The 16,775-nt window shown below is 40.9% G+C and overlaps 1 protein-coding gene across 5 annotated transcripts in view; it reads right to left on the reverse strand.

The window, feature by feature from the left end:
• Positions 1-16,775, reverse strand: part of CRHR2 (corticotropin releasing hormone receptor 2) — a 148,013-nt gene that overhangs the window by 68,453 nt on the left and 62,785 nt on the right. For all 5 annotated transcript variants that reach the window (XM_082044646.1, XM_082044647.1, XM_082044648.1 and 2 more), the window contains one exon: positions 1,504-1,589. In XM_082044646.1, coding sequence (XP_081900772.1) covers positions 1,504-1,589 — 86 coding nt within the window. The remainder of the gene's footprint in view (positions 1-1,503; positions 1,590-16,775) is intronic.

Genomic DNA, 16,775 nt, shown 5'->3' on the forward strand with positions numbered 1-16,775 from the left:
GATGGTTTAGGGAACTGATCCGTCTGAAAACATTCCCAGCAAAAATTAGTTTTTCACTTCAACTTGGAAAGAAATTCCCACCGGGGTGGTCCCAGCTTAGATCAGCTTATATCACCATGGGAGCCCCTCCACTGTGCGGGACCACCTTGTTTGTGTATCGGTCCTTCTGGATGGCAGTTATATATTTGTATATTTTTCTCTTCCATTCTAACAGCCTCTAGCAATAGTGTGAAGGAGTGGGCTACCACCAAATCACCTAGCCAGTGGGCAAGGGTGGGCATTCTTCAACAGCTGGTGTGTAGCTATTTGTTTTCTGATTCAATTGTCAAAGTCCACATTCAGCAATAACATGGATCTTTTAGGATGGGTGCCAAAGCACATCATGACTGTTCTGGGCACAGCACCAGTTCAAATAGTTCCTGCATACTAAATCCAGATTAGCTCTGCAAGTAGCCCTCAGCAGGTGAGACTTTGACTTCTTCGCTGTTTGTAACCAGCGTGGCACAACTCAAATGACAGAGTGAGTGGAATGAATCCCAAGACATATCCAGGCCTGAGCTGCTGGGCTTCACCTAGGTTATTAGGGGGAAAGTCACACCTGGCAGAGAGACAGCACAAAGACTATTGTAGAATAGTTCGGGTTGGAAGGGACCTTCAAAGCTCATCCAGTGCCACCCCTGCCATGAGCAGGGACATCTTCACCAGCTCAGGTTGCTCAGAGCCCCGTCCAGCCTGGCCTGGGATGTCTCCAGGAATGGGGCACCCACCACCTCTTTGGCCTCATGTCCCACCATAGCACTCAAACAGGAGGAAGAGAAGGAGAACATGGCATGAAAGGCTTGAAGCTTTAAACTGTTCTCGTGAATGTCTATAATACCTTCAAGAAAAGCTGAGTCATTTGACAAGAAAAGGACTTTGCACAATTACTTGCAGCCTTTCTGAAGGAGCTTAACCCTACATGCTAATTTCATTCTGTAAATTCCTATGTAATGCAAGATTGGTTCAATGTTTTTAAGACCACTGGGACCTGAGTCTGCTCTTTATGTATTTTTCTGCTGCTGCCCCTTTACATATTTGCTGAAGGAAAAATGAAATTGAGATCCAGAAAGGTCAGTTGTTGTTGAGACCTTAGAACTGATAGGTACTGGGTGGAATCAGCTGGTGAAAGCTTATTTTCCAGTGCCAAAGATGATTTTGGTCTTACTATTATTATTACTAACAACTATGGTAGCAGCTGTAGGATCTGAACAAAGAGGAATGATCTGCATAAACATATATCATCAGGGACCAAGTGTAATAAAGCACCCTTTTATAAAAAACATGTGAGTAGGGGATATGGAGAGAGGACAAGTGATTTGCCTCAATTCACAGGGAGGGTTTGTTGCAGAGACAGAAATGGAATCCATCTCAGAAGTCCCGAATTAGTACGTTAACCTTAAGCTTAGCTTTCATTCACGTATGCTGAGAAATGTCATTGAGAAGAATGAAGGGAAAAATACAGACCTTGTCATCCAAAATAGGCTCGCACTGGGAGTAGTTTATCTTGGAAGCCCATGTCCCGTTGCCCAGGCATTCTCTGTAGGCATTTCCTGGTATGGACCAAAATAAAAGACAGATGAACACTCTGTGCTGGACATTAAAAAGCCTAGTAATTTCACAGTTTTAAGAAAAGGTTACAGAATAGATTATTCACAAGGCAAATAGACTTATCCCACCTCTATGAGGACTAGAGCAGCCACTGAAGAGGAGAAATAAAGAACATAAACATACCGGGAGACATAAAATATTTAAAGACACTTATTGATAATGTTTACTTACAGCATATGGGTCCAGAAGACAGTAAAGGTATGAAAAGAGCGTTGCAAGAGAAAGCTTAATGTTAGTATTGTCTTTTAAAAAGCAGTTAAATTATGTGTTCAAAAGTGGACAGAAAAGTTTAGGTCTTTAGTGTTCCACCTAGGAGAATGGTATGTGTATGGTAAAATTATTGCTCTACTCCCCTCTCATTTATCCCACTGTAAACTAGAAGCAACATTCTCAGAGGTACCAATTTTCTAGAGTCTTCCTATGCAATAACATTGTTTGTAAAACTTCTTCAAAGAACCTGAAAAAGAAGCAAGACAAGCACATCTCCCAGTGCTGGAGCAGGCGGGCTGGGGAGTCCACACAAGAACGTCCATGAGCAGGTTTCAGAAACAGGTACACTGAGGTTAGGATGTGTTCACCCATCCTCTGTGAAAATGAAACCACTTTGGATCTCTTTCCAAAGTGCCAGTTTTCCCAGAGTGTATTATAAATGAAAATCATTAATTCCTTTACTGAAGCAGAGAGATTTAATGTCCATTTGCAATGTGACCCTGAGGAGCTCTGGGAACCACGTGTAGTAATATTGGGGGTGTGGAGGAGAGTTCAACTTCTGGAAAGCAGTGCCCTTCATCCCAAGGAATGCAGAGAGAAAACTGCACAGTTTTGCTATATAAATTACCTTCCTCCACTCATCAGAAGCACACCCAACCCGCAGCAATAGGTTTTTTTTCCATGCTTATTTTGAACTGTGTCTTAGAAACAAGAAAATTAAAATAAAACAGGAAATTCAGAAAGATCCCCAAGGGACACACAGAGCAACTTCCTAATGAACTCTTCATGATGTTCTTGCTGCCCTTTACCCAATTTCTTCTTGAGTCTTTGCCATGGTCGTTCAGTGCTAGTTCAGCACCCAACCATCAGGAAAACAAGATGTCAAATAAAAGCAGAAGACTCAATGTTTCTAAAAGTGCTGTTGATGACAACCTTTGAAAAAGGTAAACAAACTTTTTGAAAAAGTGCTTTTTCTTACACAGAAGGAAAGTCCACGTGGAAAGCAGCAAGTAACAGTTCACTAGATGCTCCAGATTACACCATATCCATAAAGAACACAATATCATGTTGCTTTTGTCTATTTGCAATTTTTCACTGTTTCTTTTCGGAGTGACGAGGCCAAATAAAATAACGACATTACAGTTGGATTAACTACAGAAACTTGAGCTAAAGGTTAAGGATCTCAGTTTCCATTTCTCTCACTAGTTTACAGACAACTTTACCCATTTCCCTCTCTTTCTTACTGGAAAATGAGGTATAAACTGCAATTATCTGGGCTATTTTCTTTTTGTACATTTTTCCCCTGAAGGGTAAGCAGATGATTAAACTTCACTGCTCAGTGTTGTGTTTATTATTATTCAACATCTCAAGCTGAACCTGTCTTGGGGCATGTTTTACGTTTTTCCTCTGAGACCAGGTCTGAGTGGGATTCAGGTGGTTGGATCTGAGTTACATCCTGAAGAGCCCTTGTACTTGGCCTCTCCTTTTAGCTGGCGCTGAAGCTCTCTCTGCAGAACGGTTACTGATGCTGAGTCTCTGTAGCAAAACTAGGGAAAGAGGACCCATTTGACCCCAAAACTCATTTCAAAGACTTCTCTTAGCTGAAAAAGAAAGATTAGGAGTGCTCTCCCTATCCAAGCTAACTTTTTCCTTCACTCCTCTCATTGTTCTTTCCATTTTCCAGGTACAGAAACAGAAGCAAAACGTGTATACATGATTTCCCGAAAATGACCTGGCAGGACCATGGCAGAGCTGCGAACCATCACAAACCATGTGTTCTACCTTCTCAGGCCATGATACCTCTGTCTCCCACACTACACCTTCCCTGTTCATTATAACCTTCTTTTCAGGAGGATAAATATGTGCCTCATATTTATTACCTAAAAGAAGTATTAGAGAACGGGTCGTGATAAGCAAAGCAAGATGGAGTGTAACGAATGCCATTCATTTCCACCTCCATTTTGATGTGTAATCTTAGAATATTAGGGGTCATAAAATGTGCCTCTGAGCTCTCTTTCAGTGCAAATTCAGGAATCCTATACAACACCCACATCAAAGTTCTTCGAGAAACAGTGATTTGGGTTTATGAGCTGTCACACCAGATCTCTTACACAGCGAGTATTTGGTCAAGAGGAGGATAAAACCAAAAATTAAACAAAGTCCAGAATCTCCTCCAGTATCAGCCACTTCTCAGAAACAAACACATCAAGTAGATCTGACTTCTGGGAATGTCTAATTCCAAACTCCAGTAGTCATAAGTGATTTATACCCAAAAGCAAAGGTCTTTCTTTCTTCCAAATGTCTTACAGCATTAGTTCTAATAGCCACATGGAAACAAGTTTCCAATCATACTGAATATGTTTTCGTATATCTATTTTAATAACGTAATAGAGATCTTTACCCAGTGCTTTAAAGGAGAAATATCTGATTTAGTGAATGAGGTAATATTAGCGAGCAAGAGCTTCACTGCAGGCATCTGGAAGAAGTAGCTCTTGTTTGTGCACAAATGAATCCCATGGCACATAGTAAGTGAGTTTAGCATTTCTTGCGGACATTGGACTGACCGCGTATGCACTGGAGAGACACTCGCTGCGTTCGCAGACACTCAGTCACGTCTGGCATGTGCTGAACATCCCGTGTGAGCTTGTATGTCTCTGCTCAGAAGACCCTGGGTGACTTCTGGTAGTCAGCTTAGTCTTTTTCATAGCAGCAAACAGCTGCTTCATAGCATCCCTACTTACTGTCAAAAGCAGCACAGAGAAGATGGAGAAATAACAGACTCTGGACTCAATAACAGGCTGAGTCACTAGGGCACACAGAGCTGTAGCAGTGATCAAAGCAGCAAAGAGATGTCAAAAAGATGACAGATCCATTGGTTCTGTGAAAGACAGCAATGGAAGATGTGTTCTCCATGTAAAGGAAAGAAGAGGGAACTTACCAAGAGACTTTTATGATCTCTTTGGTGGTTGATGATAATGAAGAATATTCCTTTCAACCTGTTTTTCCAGTGAGAACTGGGGTTAATGTGCTTTGTACTACAAGCATTGTTGCCCTTTTCTTAAAGCACCGTATACAGAAAAAGACTGGATTAAGTTGAATTTTTCTTAACGATTGTCTTGAAAAACAGGGAGAAAATGGAAGAGTCATGATGGAGATCTCCATTGTAGAAACAAACAATGAACACTCAAGAAGAAAAGAACAGTTACACGGTCTTTCTGGGGCAACAATTAGTTAATGAGAACAATTAACATCATCCCTTTTTTCCTTGTTAAGAAAAATTGTGGCAGTTTTCATTTCTGCAGACAAATGTCATGCTGAAGAGCTCAGTATACTTTCCTTTCTCTTATTTTTTCCTTCCTTACTGATTTTATTCTAAAGAACAGATAAAGAAAATAAATTAAGAGGGTTTTGGTGGTTATATCTTGTGGTTATTTGTGCTCTGTGCTCATAATGACACAGGCAACACACAGCTTTTATACACATGGTTTTTGACACACCATCCAACATTCATTTCTATGCTTCAGTCTGTGGCCTCTTTGACTTTGAAACTGTTGATTTCCTTTTGTTGTAGATTATTAGCAGCACTCTTGGCACTTGGTTGCTTCTGCTTAACCATCAGTCCAGAGGACAAGCAAGGAGGCATTGCCAGCAGGTCAAGGGACATGATCCTTCTTCTCTACTCAGCATTGATGAGGACACCTCTGAAGTCCTGTGTCCAAGTCTGGACTCACCAGTACAAGAGACACACAGACATACAGGAGAGAGCTCAACAGAGGGACACAGGGGCTGAAGCACCTCACACATGAGGAGAGGCTGAGAGAGCTAGGACAGTTTGGTCTGGAAAAGAGAAGGCTCGCAGGAGGATCTTATTGATGCATACAAATGCCCAAAGGGAGCATGCAAAGCAGATGGAGCCAGGATCTTCTCAGTGGTGCTCAGTGACAAGACCACAGATACAAACTGGATCACAGGAGGTTCCCTCTGAACATCAGGAAACACATTTTTACTGTGAAGGTGACTGAGAACTGGCACAGGTTGCCCAAGGAGGTTGTGGAGTCTCCATCCTTGGATATATTCAAAAGTCATCTGGCCACAGTCCTGGGCAACCAGCTCCAGGGGTCCCTGCTTGAGCAGAGGGTGGGACGCGATGACCTCCACAGGCCCCTTCCAACCTCAACCGTCCCATGATTCTCTGATTAGCAGGACACTATTATGCTCTGGAACAACTCTAAAATGCAGCTTAGGTCCACTGTTTTATAAGAGTTCAGGAGGTAAAACCTTGACCCTAATTTAATTTCCAGCAGCAGATGATGTCACACTTCCAAATAGAGTACGCAAAGAGGAGTATTTGATGAATTTTTAATTTATTTTTTTAATTGAGTCTGTTGAAGAACATAAAGCTTTTTAGGTAGCGGAAACTCAATCAGTATAGATTTGCCTTGTGGTAGGCTTGTATTTAGTCAGTAAAAGTCCATTAAAAGCATGAAACAAACAACAGACAGGAGCAGAGGGTAAAGGTAAGTGGATGTAATTCTCTGCAGGAAGTTAAGCACATCCTTCAAGTCATTAGCGGGTGAAAGAAAATTCCAAGCACTGTGTGCAAGCACTACTGTAGTGGGTCTTGTCCTTGACAACTGGAACTAAGCTGGTTTCCAGAAAGATTTTAGTCATCTTGCTGTGTCTCATGTAGATGACTTTCTGACAAGGTTTACATTTTCAGTCATCATTAAAATGGAAATCTCCTTTCTCTATTTATGCCTTTTGCCCCTGGATCCCATGCACAGAGTCAGGAGACAAGTAAATCTCCTACTGGTGTGAAGGGAATAAATAGGCAAATGAATAAATAAATAAAACATTGTCTGTTCAGAGCTATGCACAGCTAAGGGAATCTGACTGCTGTGAAAGCTTGCTGATCCATGTTAGCTGTCAGCCAAGCTGAAATGAAGGGTCCATCAACCACAAAAACCAAAACCCCCACTGAACAAACTAGAAAGTGCAAAGTTTTGGAAAGTGAAGTTAGCAGTGACTGCACCAATCTCAGAGAATCACAGATGCAGCAAACAACTGAAATCACAGTGGGTTATGTCGTCCACCTCCCTACCAAAAGGATTTATTCAGTCCAAATTTAAGAGCGTATGCCCCAAAAATTTCTAGTAATTGCTTTGTACAACTATTTGAGACAATCTATTAAATCTCTCCACTGGGAACATTTTTTTCTAATATCTTAAATATATATATACACACATACTTTACCTCCCTTTTAAGACAACTATTAAACTCTTTTTGTCTCTGCATTGCCCTCTGACCAAGTTGAATAAGTTGTTTTCCTTTTTGGGGTAGGTTAAACTTGCATATTTACCAAGGCAGAGTTCAACCTTGTAATTTTAGACTACTTGCAAGGTAACCTTGTTCAGCACATTTTACTAGTCCTTTCCTACACTGGCTTCAGGGCACAGCAAAGCAGGATGCATAGCACCAAGTCAATGGTGCCACCAAAATGGAGGTATTTATGTGGAGTTTGCCAATTGAAATCAAACACAAATAAGTGAGGTTTTTCCTTAGGTGTGCAAAATTAAAATAGGTTCTGTGAAATACTGGCCTTTAAAATCAGAATAGACAGTGGAGAACACCTGTCTTGTCTCAGTGCCAGCCCTAAAGTTGGGTGACATTTTCTGAGCTGAATAAATGATTTTTGAAATATACATTTTTGGGGCAACAAGAATTGCTTGTTAAGTCTGGTAAATTTGACCCAGGTTTTACCCTTCAAAAAGAAAAAAATTAGAAAAATTCAAAGAACACAGGAATAAAACAAAACATTCCAGCGTTGGACATTATAGCCCAAAAGTTAATCACAACATGGAGTACTTTGACTCTAGTCCTTCCACATTGGACTTCAAGAGGAACTTGAACCCAGCTCAATGGATTCCTGCTTTTCAGAGTGTCCTAAACACTGGGATATTGCAGGATTCTCCCAGTGTCTCCCCCAAATAACTTCTGTTCATTGAATGTCAAAAATAAGACATTTTACTTGGTATTAAGCAAATTTTTTTTCTCTTGGGTACTTATTTGCCATGATCCCCAGTAAATCCATCAGGAACTGCATGGCATGAATTCCTTAGATTAACTGCTCAGATTTCATAGGATTCATATAAAATGAGACAGAAAAAACCTGTGTTGCATAAAGGGGATGTCACTTCATGTGTATGCTATTCTTAGCCTTTTTTCAAAGTCTCAGAAAAACAGCAAGCATCTAAAAATAGGGACTGAATCATGGGGCTAGCAATTATTTATTCATGTGCCATCCTTATTCTTTGGTGGGTTTCTTCTGATTGTTGCAGTGACAAGATAGAGCCAGGTAGGATTCACAATGCACCAGTAAACCGCTTGCTATTTCTAGAAATCAGAAGTGACATTTTGTAATTGTAACAGTGGTCAGACATTCAGGAGATTTAAAAGAAAATTATCTGTCCACATGCTTTGTGAATGAGGAATATTCAGACAAAAATAAGGAAAAAACAGTTATCCAACCAATGCTTATTACTTTGTACATCAGCCAACATCATCCTGAAAGGGAAGCTTTGTGTAAAGAGAGGTTTTCTTACATGTTATGATTGGGGTATTTTTTGCTCTTCCTGTAGAATTATAATGCACTTGTAGGAGAGTTTTAGAAGGCAGATAGATAATACTTCAGGCAAGAAATGTTCCCCTAGAAAAATATTTCTGACCTCAGCTCCGTTTTGCTCACCAACCTGGTGTTTCTTCGGGCTTTCAGGCACACAGGAAACTCTTCTCTGCTTTCTAGTGTTTTCTTTTGCCAAGGAGTCCTAAAATGCTTTATTGGAAGCTCAAGCAGTCTAATTATTCTCACTTTCTGTATCGATTTCCTATCTGCTAAAAAGCTCAAGTGATTTACCCAGGTCATATAACATGTCAAAGGCAAAAGAAGGAATAGAAGTTCTCCAGACTTCTTCAGTTTTGAAAAGCATTTCTCTGTATTTCTAGCCCAAAGCCTTCTCCATTAGGCATATTGATCCATCAGGCATACTGATAAAGATGGTCTTGCTCACTCTCACATAGATCCTCTTGCTCACATACACAGCACTCCCAAACATAATTTGCCTCAGACAAGCTGAGCAGGTTTAATGCTTCCAGGACTACAGGAATATAAAATGACACCCCAAGTATACATTTACGTTTGTCTGTACCTATTTTTCCATCTCCTTTTTTTCACCTAAGCGCTGAAGTCCATGGACCAACCTTTATTAAATCTTCTCCAGGCAACCCCTGGCTGCCTCCTAGACAAGTTGGCTCAGAACCTGCTTGGTGTGTTGTCCTGGTCACTGCAAATCCTACTGAGGGTGGGATCCCATGTGCATCTCTTTCCTGGACCAGGCAGCTGTTCCCTTGGTTCTCATTTCTGAGATGCTCCTCAGTGCCGGGCTGTGGTTAGATAATCGAATCATTTTGGTTGGAAAAGACCCTCAAGGTCATCAAGTCCAACCATAACCTAAATTTAGCACTGAACCATGTCCCTAAGAGCCTCATCTACATGTCTTTTAAACCCCTCCAGGGATGGTGACTCCACCACTGCCCTGGGCAGCCTGTTCCAATGCCTGACAACCCTTTCTGTGAAGAAAAGATCATGGTTTACACTTTCACCTTCTTAACAAAAGCGGATTCCAGGTCCCACAGCCTGGCCTCTGTGTTCATACCTCTTTTCTCCACACTCCCGTGATTGACCTAAGTAGGTCCCAACTCAGAGTATCTGATATGTCTCTATTGTGCTCAGCAGGTCACTCTTGTCCTAGGCTGTGGCTGCCTGGTGGCAAGCGTTGCCATTTTACCACTTTAAGAAAGATCCCATAGACTGAATTGTACAAAGCTGTGAGAAAAGTGGCTGGTTTTAACTTTGTTCAATTGGATACCTGTTAATAAAAAACCATACATAAAAGAAAGTAAACATTCTCTTTGACTTTCCAATCCCTTGCAAGCCAACCCCACACAGTTCTCCTCAAGAAACAAAACCACAATTTCTTGCAATATTTTTCACTCTTTCAATTCCTCCAGGGTTAAGAAAAGCTGTTCTGTAAAATACATCTTATTGACACTGCATATTCTGTTTCTTTAGAGCTTCATTGAGGTGTGGACAGTGGCAAGGAATCCCCAGGTCATTGCCCTTTCCTAAAACAATCACTCCTTAAGAAGGATGATTGGGCAATTATCCTGGAAGCTGCTTTCTTTGTAACATCTCCTTATGGCTCCTGTTGTAAATCTTTTATTAATCATTCAACAAAACAGAATTATTATTCATGCCTGTAATCGCTACCCTTATAAACTATTAATTACCTGAGGAAATTATTTCATGGTTTGTGATTAAGAAAACTCTTGTTTTGAAATACCAGGATCATGCTGTTACAGAAAAAACTGAGAGAAAATGAAGAAGACAGGGAAACAGAGACAAGGGAACAGGCTCACTATAGCATTTGATAATGTACATACAAGTGCACAGTTTTCTTCCTTGTGCTTATTGACATACAGAGCTCGAGCCACATGTCAAACACAAGGAAAACAATCCCTCCTTTTTAGTGTTTGTCAAAAGGTGCTGCAGTACCTGAAATTAAAAGTGTACCCTGTGATAAACTGCAAAGTTCATCATTTTGAAACAAACTGGGGTTACTGTCCTGAACTTAACATGAAGATTCAGGGTAAGTCTGCAACCCCCCAAGGCTATTTGCACTTTGCAGATAGTTCTGAGACAGCATATACACAAACATGAATATATATAGGACCCAGTGGTCTTCCACTAAGACTTGCATGTGTCTTTAAGCAGAAAAAATAAAAGGAGGAGATTATGAACCAATCTGTATTGAGCTATTACTCAGGTTGCCACCTTTTCCATGAATCTGCTTGTCAGCACATGGGGGGGAAAAAAAAAAACAAAACAAAATCAAAGCCAAACCAAAACCAATCTAAAACAACAACAACAACCAAAACAAACAAACAACACACCCCAAACACAAACCAATCCAAACCTCTTCCTTGTAGCTGTACAGAAATGAAAATTTGAGTCCCAAAAAACCCAAAGTAAAAGTCTGAAATTCATTCTGGGCTCAACATTTCCACACACACCTAATCAAATTAATCTTTGCTGAAAGGACAGGTGTCACACAACAGACCAGACATTTGTTACTCCTTTAACATGCAGAGACACCACTTCTAGTTCAGCAAGTCACAGAAACTTGAGATTGCTGGAAACTAAAACAGCAGCCAAGAGAAGTTTATCTTCATGCTTGCCCTATTTTTACACTCCTCCCTACAGATGAAACAGAGCTCAAGATTAAGACATATAAATTCTGATGTCATGATGCAGATGCTCATGTGTAAGTGAAGGTTATAGTGTAAGTGCTGCTATATAGATATTTGATACTATTTGAGATGGCCCATGGTGTCCATAGAATCATAGAATAATTTGGGTTGGAAGAGACCCTCAGGATCATCAAGTGCAAGCATAACCTAACTCTGGCACAAAATCACAACCTTGTCTAAATGCCTTTTAAACACCTGCAGGGATGGTGACTTCATCACTGCCCTGAGCAGCCTGTTCCAATGCCTGACAACCCTTCCCATGAAGAATTTTTTCCTAATATCCAATCTAAACCTCCAAAGCAAAACCTGAGGCCATTTCCTCTTGTCTTATCACTTGTTACTTGGGAGAAGAGACCAATCCCCCCTGCTCCAACCTCCTTTCAGGCAGTTCAGAGATCAGAAGGTCTCCCCTCAGCTCCTGTTTTCCAGGTTGAAACCCCCAGGTCCCTCAGCCGCTCCCATCACACTTGTGCTCCAGACCCTTCACCAGCTTCATCACCCTCCTCTGCACTCTCTCCAGCATCTCAATGTCCTTCTTATGATGAGGAACCCAAAACTGATCCTAGAATTCAAGGTGGGGCCTCACCAGTGTCAAGTACAGTGGCACAATCACTTCTCTAGTCCTGCTGGCCACACTACTCCTGACACAAGCCAGGATGCTGTTGGCCTTTTTGGCCACCTTGACACACACTGGCTCATATAGAGCTGGCTGTCAACCAACATCCACAGATCCCTTTCTGCTGGGCAGCTTTCCAGCTGCTCTTCCCTGAGCCTGTAGCGCTGCCCGGGGTGGTTGTGACCCAAGTGCAGGACACTTGGCCTTGTAAAACCTCATACAATTGGCCTCAGCCCAATGATCCAGCCAGTCCAGATCCCTCCGTATGGCCATCCTACCCTCCAGCAGATCAACACTCCCACCCAATTTAGTGTCACCTATGGCATCCACACAAGCCAGGACATCCAAATAGTGCTGGATTATGAAGTCAAAGCAACTGAACTGACCTCTAGTGATTGCAGACAGCACAGTCTAGACTGAGATTCAGCTTCAGTTGATTAGTGGCTGTTTACTTTACAGAGCTGAATTTTTCTTTCATTAGCTGCATTTCTGATGACAATAAGGGAAACTTAATCACCTAGAGCACATATAAGCACCTTGATGTAGACAAGTAAATCTAGATGCTCGGGCTAAACAAAATATTGGCCTGGATGGGCCTGAATTTGATGTTGAACAACCACTCCTATTTCTGTTTTAAATACTTCCCTCTCTTGAGTCTGGATGATGTAAGTGTTTTAAGTAAAATAGGTTATCATCCAACTAATGCTCATAGGAATCATGCACAAATCGCTAGAAAAACTTCTATGGCCCGGAACACGTGGGAACATCCACCTACACAGATACCTAAAAAACATGAGCGAAAAAGGTGTAATCTAAGAAAAGTTTCTCACTGCTGATTAGTCCAACAGGTCATTAATTCTCCCACTGTTCTGCAGTGGTAGCAAAACACTAAGACTGGAGGAGGAAAGTCATTACCCAGGGCTCAAGCAGAGTTTGTTTCTCAGCCTGACAGATTAGGAGAGCACAGAGCAACAAAGCTCCCCGCCTAACCCCCTTCTGCAAAGCTGTCAGGGCACCAGTTGATAATGATGTTTGATCTTTATAGTAATTGCTTCTTAGTTGAAATTCAGAATTCAATTAGTCACTTGCCATAATTACTGAACGCACAGAGATATGGCAATGACAATGAGTGGTGTAACTGTACTTTATTACCCATAGTAAAACACAGTGGAATTGAGAAACACTATGATCTGATTAACACAAGAGTGGGAGAAAGGGGAAAGCAGCCCAAGGCTGGAGGTCTCCTAGGACAGCTGACTCAAGAAGACAATTTGTATGGCTTGTTGAGGCAAATGAGTCCCAATGTGCAGTCTCCTTATCATTTAATTTCTGCTGAGGTAAGTGGGAATGCAGGGAGCAATGATCTTCTCAGAGAGCCTTCACTGCCTGGATTTTATTCAGAAATCTGGTGACCTTATGAAATCTGAGTTACAATCACATAAGCAAAGCACAGCAGCTGTCTGAACGGTTCATGATGGAGCACAGAGTCAACGTTCCCTGGGCATCCTGACCTCTTCCCAATTAAGAGCTCTGGAAAAATAATAAGAAAAGTGGCTGAGATAAGAAGGAGATGGTGAGTAGGGATGGGACTGGATTCCAAAATGTGCCCATTCATGTGATATTTGCCTCTTAAGATTCAAATACCTTCTGACATGGAATTCAAGTGAAACCTCCAAACCAAGAGCAGAGGCTGAGAGAGGAAAGCAGCACATAGGAGAAAAAAGGGCCCTCGGAAAATAAGAGTAACCCAGGAACACGAAGGAATGCATCTTGCTAAAAGCCTACAAAACCTGGTTATCACAGAGAAATCATCGGCATTTTGTCTGCACCACAATAACATCTGTCTGGAATGAGAGCAGTTTTTTTGGATTTACCAAAATTTTTTTGTTGTTGTTTTTTTCATGTCAAACTCTTGTCCAGATCATAGATGCAGCATTTTATAAAAATAATTGCCTTTTAGAAAAATTACAGTCTTACAGGATGATTCAGACAGATCCTGTCACATTTGCATATCTTACGATGTCTGGACAAAAGTGCAACATATGCATCTGTCACCTTATGGTGGATTTGGTTGCCAGAAAGCACCGTGTCTTCCTTAAGCCTAAATATCCAGCAGGGAATGGCAGGTAGAAACAGACTGTCTGCAAGAAACGAAATAAAAAAGGCACAAGACAAATGACCATTTGCCAAAGTTGCACCTGCCAGCTTTCAGAGCTAAACCTGATACGAGCATAAACATTCCAGATGCTTCTTGGCATATATGAGCCCATTTTGCTAGGCCACAATTCTCCTTCTAAAAATTTAACTTCAGAAAGGGAACAAAAATGGGCAAGTTCTCTCAGTTTCTGTGTAGTCAACTTATTCTTAATAGCAAATCCCCCATAATCATACTATTTTACAGGATGAGCAAAATATTCAGCAACACCAAGAGCCTGAATTTTGATTGTGGAGAGGGGATGTGACCAGGTTATAAATAGCTGCTTTAAGCCATCATAGATTACATTTGTTTGAGATGAGAAAGTAAAGTCCCTGTAAATACAGGGAAATACAAAAGTATTTCTAAGTCTTAAAGTCCTATTACAGCTAATAATAGTGCTACAATTGATGATGAATGTGTTTCCCTAAAAACACTCTCCCTCTCCCACTGGGGAACAGAATAAGGATTAAAACAACTGCATGAAAACACTTGCCAGGAGAAAAACAACACCCAGATCAGATCTTCTTTCTTACACAGATGAACAGGAAACATTCATTAAATAAATTGGCTTACAAAGGGCTGAGTTTGTGTTCTGGTTTTGCCTCCCTGTCTATCAGTTTTTCTCTTCCCATCCTTGAAAATAGTGCTGAAAAGTTTATTGAATAAATAACATAAACCAAGCATGGCACTGCTGGGGGAACACTGTGTCCAAAGATGTTTTAGGTAAGAAGGGTGGCAGGCATTATCTAACTTTATAGTTATGTTATGTGCTACATCAATAGTGTACCTACTTGTTAGAGCATTAATTTGGAAGTCCATCAACTACTAAACCACCCAGGGCTCCCCTTCCTACGCTTTATATTTCTGCTTCCATTGCTGTAAACACTGCTGCATTTGCATGCTTTCCCAAACTGTAGCATGAAACATGAATCATGTGCCAATCCTTCCCTCCAGAACAGCGTGAGTCAAAACTTTCAGATCAGAAACCTGAGAAAAATAATATTTCAACTACTGTATGGTAGCACTGGGCAGATATCAGGAAATTAAGTTTGCAAGTGATATCAAAAAGTAAGTGAAAAGGTATGAGATTGATTTCTAGAGGGAACTGTGAAGGACCATATTGTTCTGTAGGGGTTGTTTTCGTGCACATACCAGCCCATGAATCAGAAAAGGCAGATTAAAGATAAGCATTTGTCACCCTGAGTGCAAGATGGGACTGTCTGCAGTGCTCCTTGGTCTCTATTTCAGTTGAGATTCCAAAAACACCTCCCAACTTGCACACAAATGACCCTCCTCACAAGAAACCTCCCTGAGCACAAGGAGTTGAGCCAGACCATGAATAATCCGCCAAAGCTCAAGCAGGTGGAAAAGACAAAAAGAATCTGTTCCCCTGACATAACCTTATTAATACAATGCATCACTGATTTGGAAAACCTGCTGTTATGTGGGAAGGTGCTTTCTTATCACCTGATAATTATTGTCTCTTTGGGGGTTTGAAATGGCATGGGAGGGAGAAAGGCGATTTTAAAATCTCTTCTAATTTTGTAGCAAATAATGGGTGCTGTCAGCACATGCTGTGACAATCTGAGAAAAGCATTTCACCAGCTTTATTTCTTGGCTAAGCTCTGATGAAACTTAAGAGCCCAAGCTCATTTAAACTAGAAATGATTAGCAGGCCACCTCTGAAACATCCCACATGGTTTTGGGTTCAACATAGCCTGGCAAATGTGGTATGACAGCTTCAACATCACCACACACATCTTTTTGAGACCCAGATACCTGTGATCTCTTTGCTCTCTGTAATACTCTTCATAAAGCACTACCATGAAAAGGATCAGGCCAAGAGCCATCTTCATAATGGTAAAGAACATTAAATCCCCTGAATGCAAACTACCTTCTGGTGGGGAAAGACCATGGCTGCTCCATGGAGTAGGTCTTGTATTTCTCTCCCAGCACCAGAGTCAAAGTAATACAGAAGAACCTGAGCAGCCTTTTAGTGCCAAAAAGCAACAGAGACTTCATGACAATGGAAGTTTTGGCAACTTTATTGCATCCAGTTATATTTCTTACACCAAGGCAGATTTATCCACAGTGCCATTTCCATTTTGATCACAGAATTAACCCCCGAGAGCAAATCGGGTGTGCACTATTTAACAACTGGATATTCAAGTGGGGACTGCCTAACTCATGTCCTTGGTATAAAGCCATAAAATCCTAAATTCCAAGTTTGCCATGAACAACTGTGTTGCAGAAGAAAAACAAACCAAACCCAAACAACAGCCACACGCATAAAAACAAACCAAAAAACCACCACCACAAAAAAAAAAAAATTAAAAACAAAACAAAAATGAAAAAAACCCAAACAAAAACTATACACTAACCTCCCCAAAATAAAACAACATAAAAACCCACAACAAAACAAAACCACACGCACAAAAATGCCCAGATGTGTGAATGGGCAGACAAACTGCATTGGACTTCAAAGAATCCAAAGTGCATGAAAAAGTGTCTTAAATATATAACACTTTCCAAAGCAACACATCTTTGACTTCTTCTGCCACTTAACAATGAGCTGCTGCTACTGGCTTATATAGCAAATGTGGAAAAGTTGATTTTAGGCTTGTTTTCTTTGATAGACAAATTAACTTCTATACTTTTTAAATTAGGGTGAAATTTGGATTGCCTTTACAGAACAGCGAATTATGTTTTATACAGCATTCATGTGCACGTTGTGATTGG

Source organism: Streptopelia decaocto (assembly GCF_964273445.1).
Source record: "Streptopelia decaocto genome assembly, chromosome: 2".
Lineage (NCBI taxonomy): Eukaryota > Metazoa > Chordata > Aves > Columbiformes > Columbidae > Streptopelia > Streptopelia decaocto.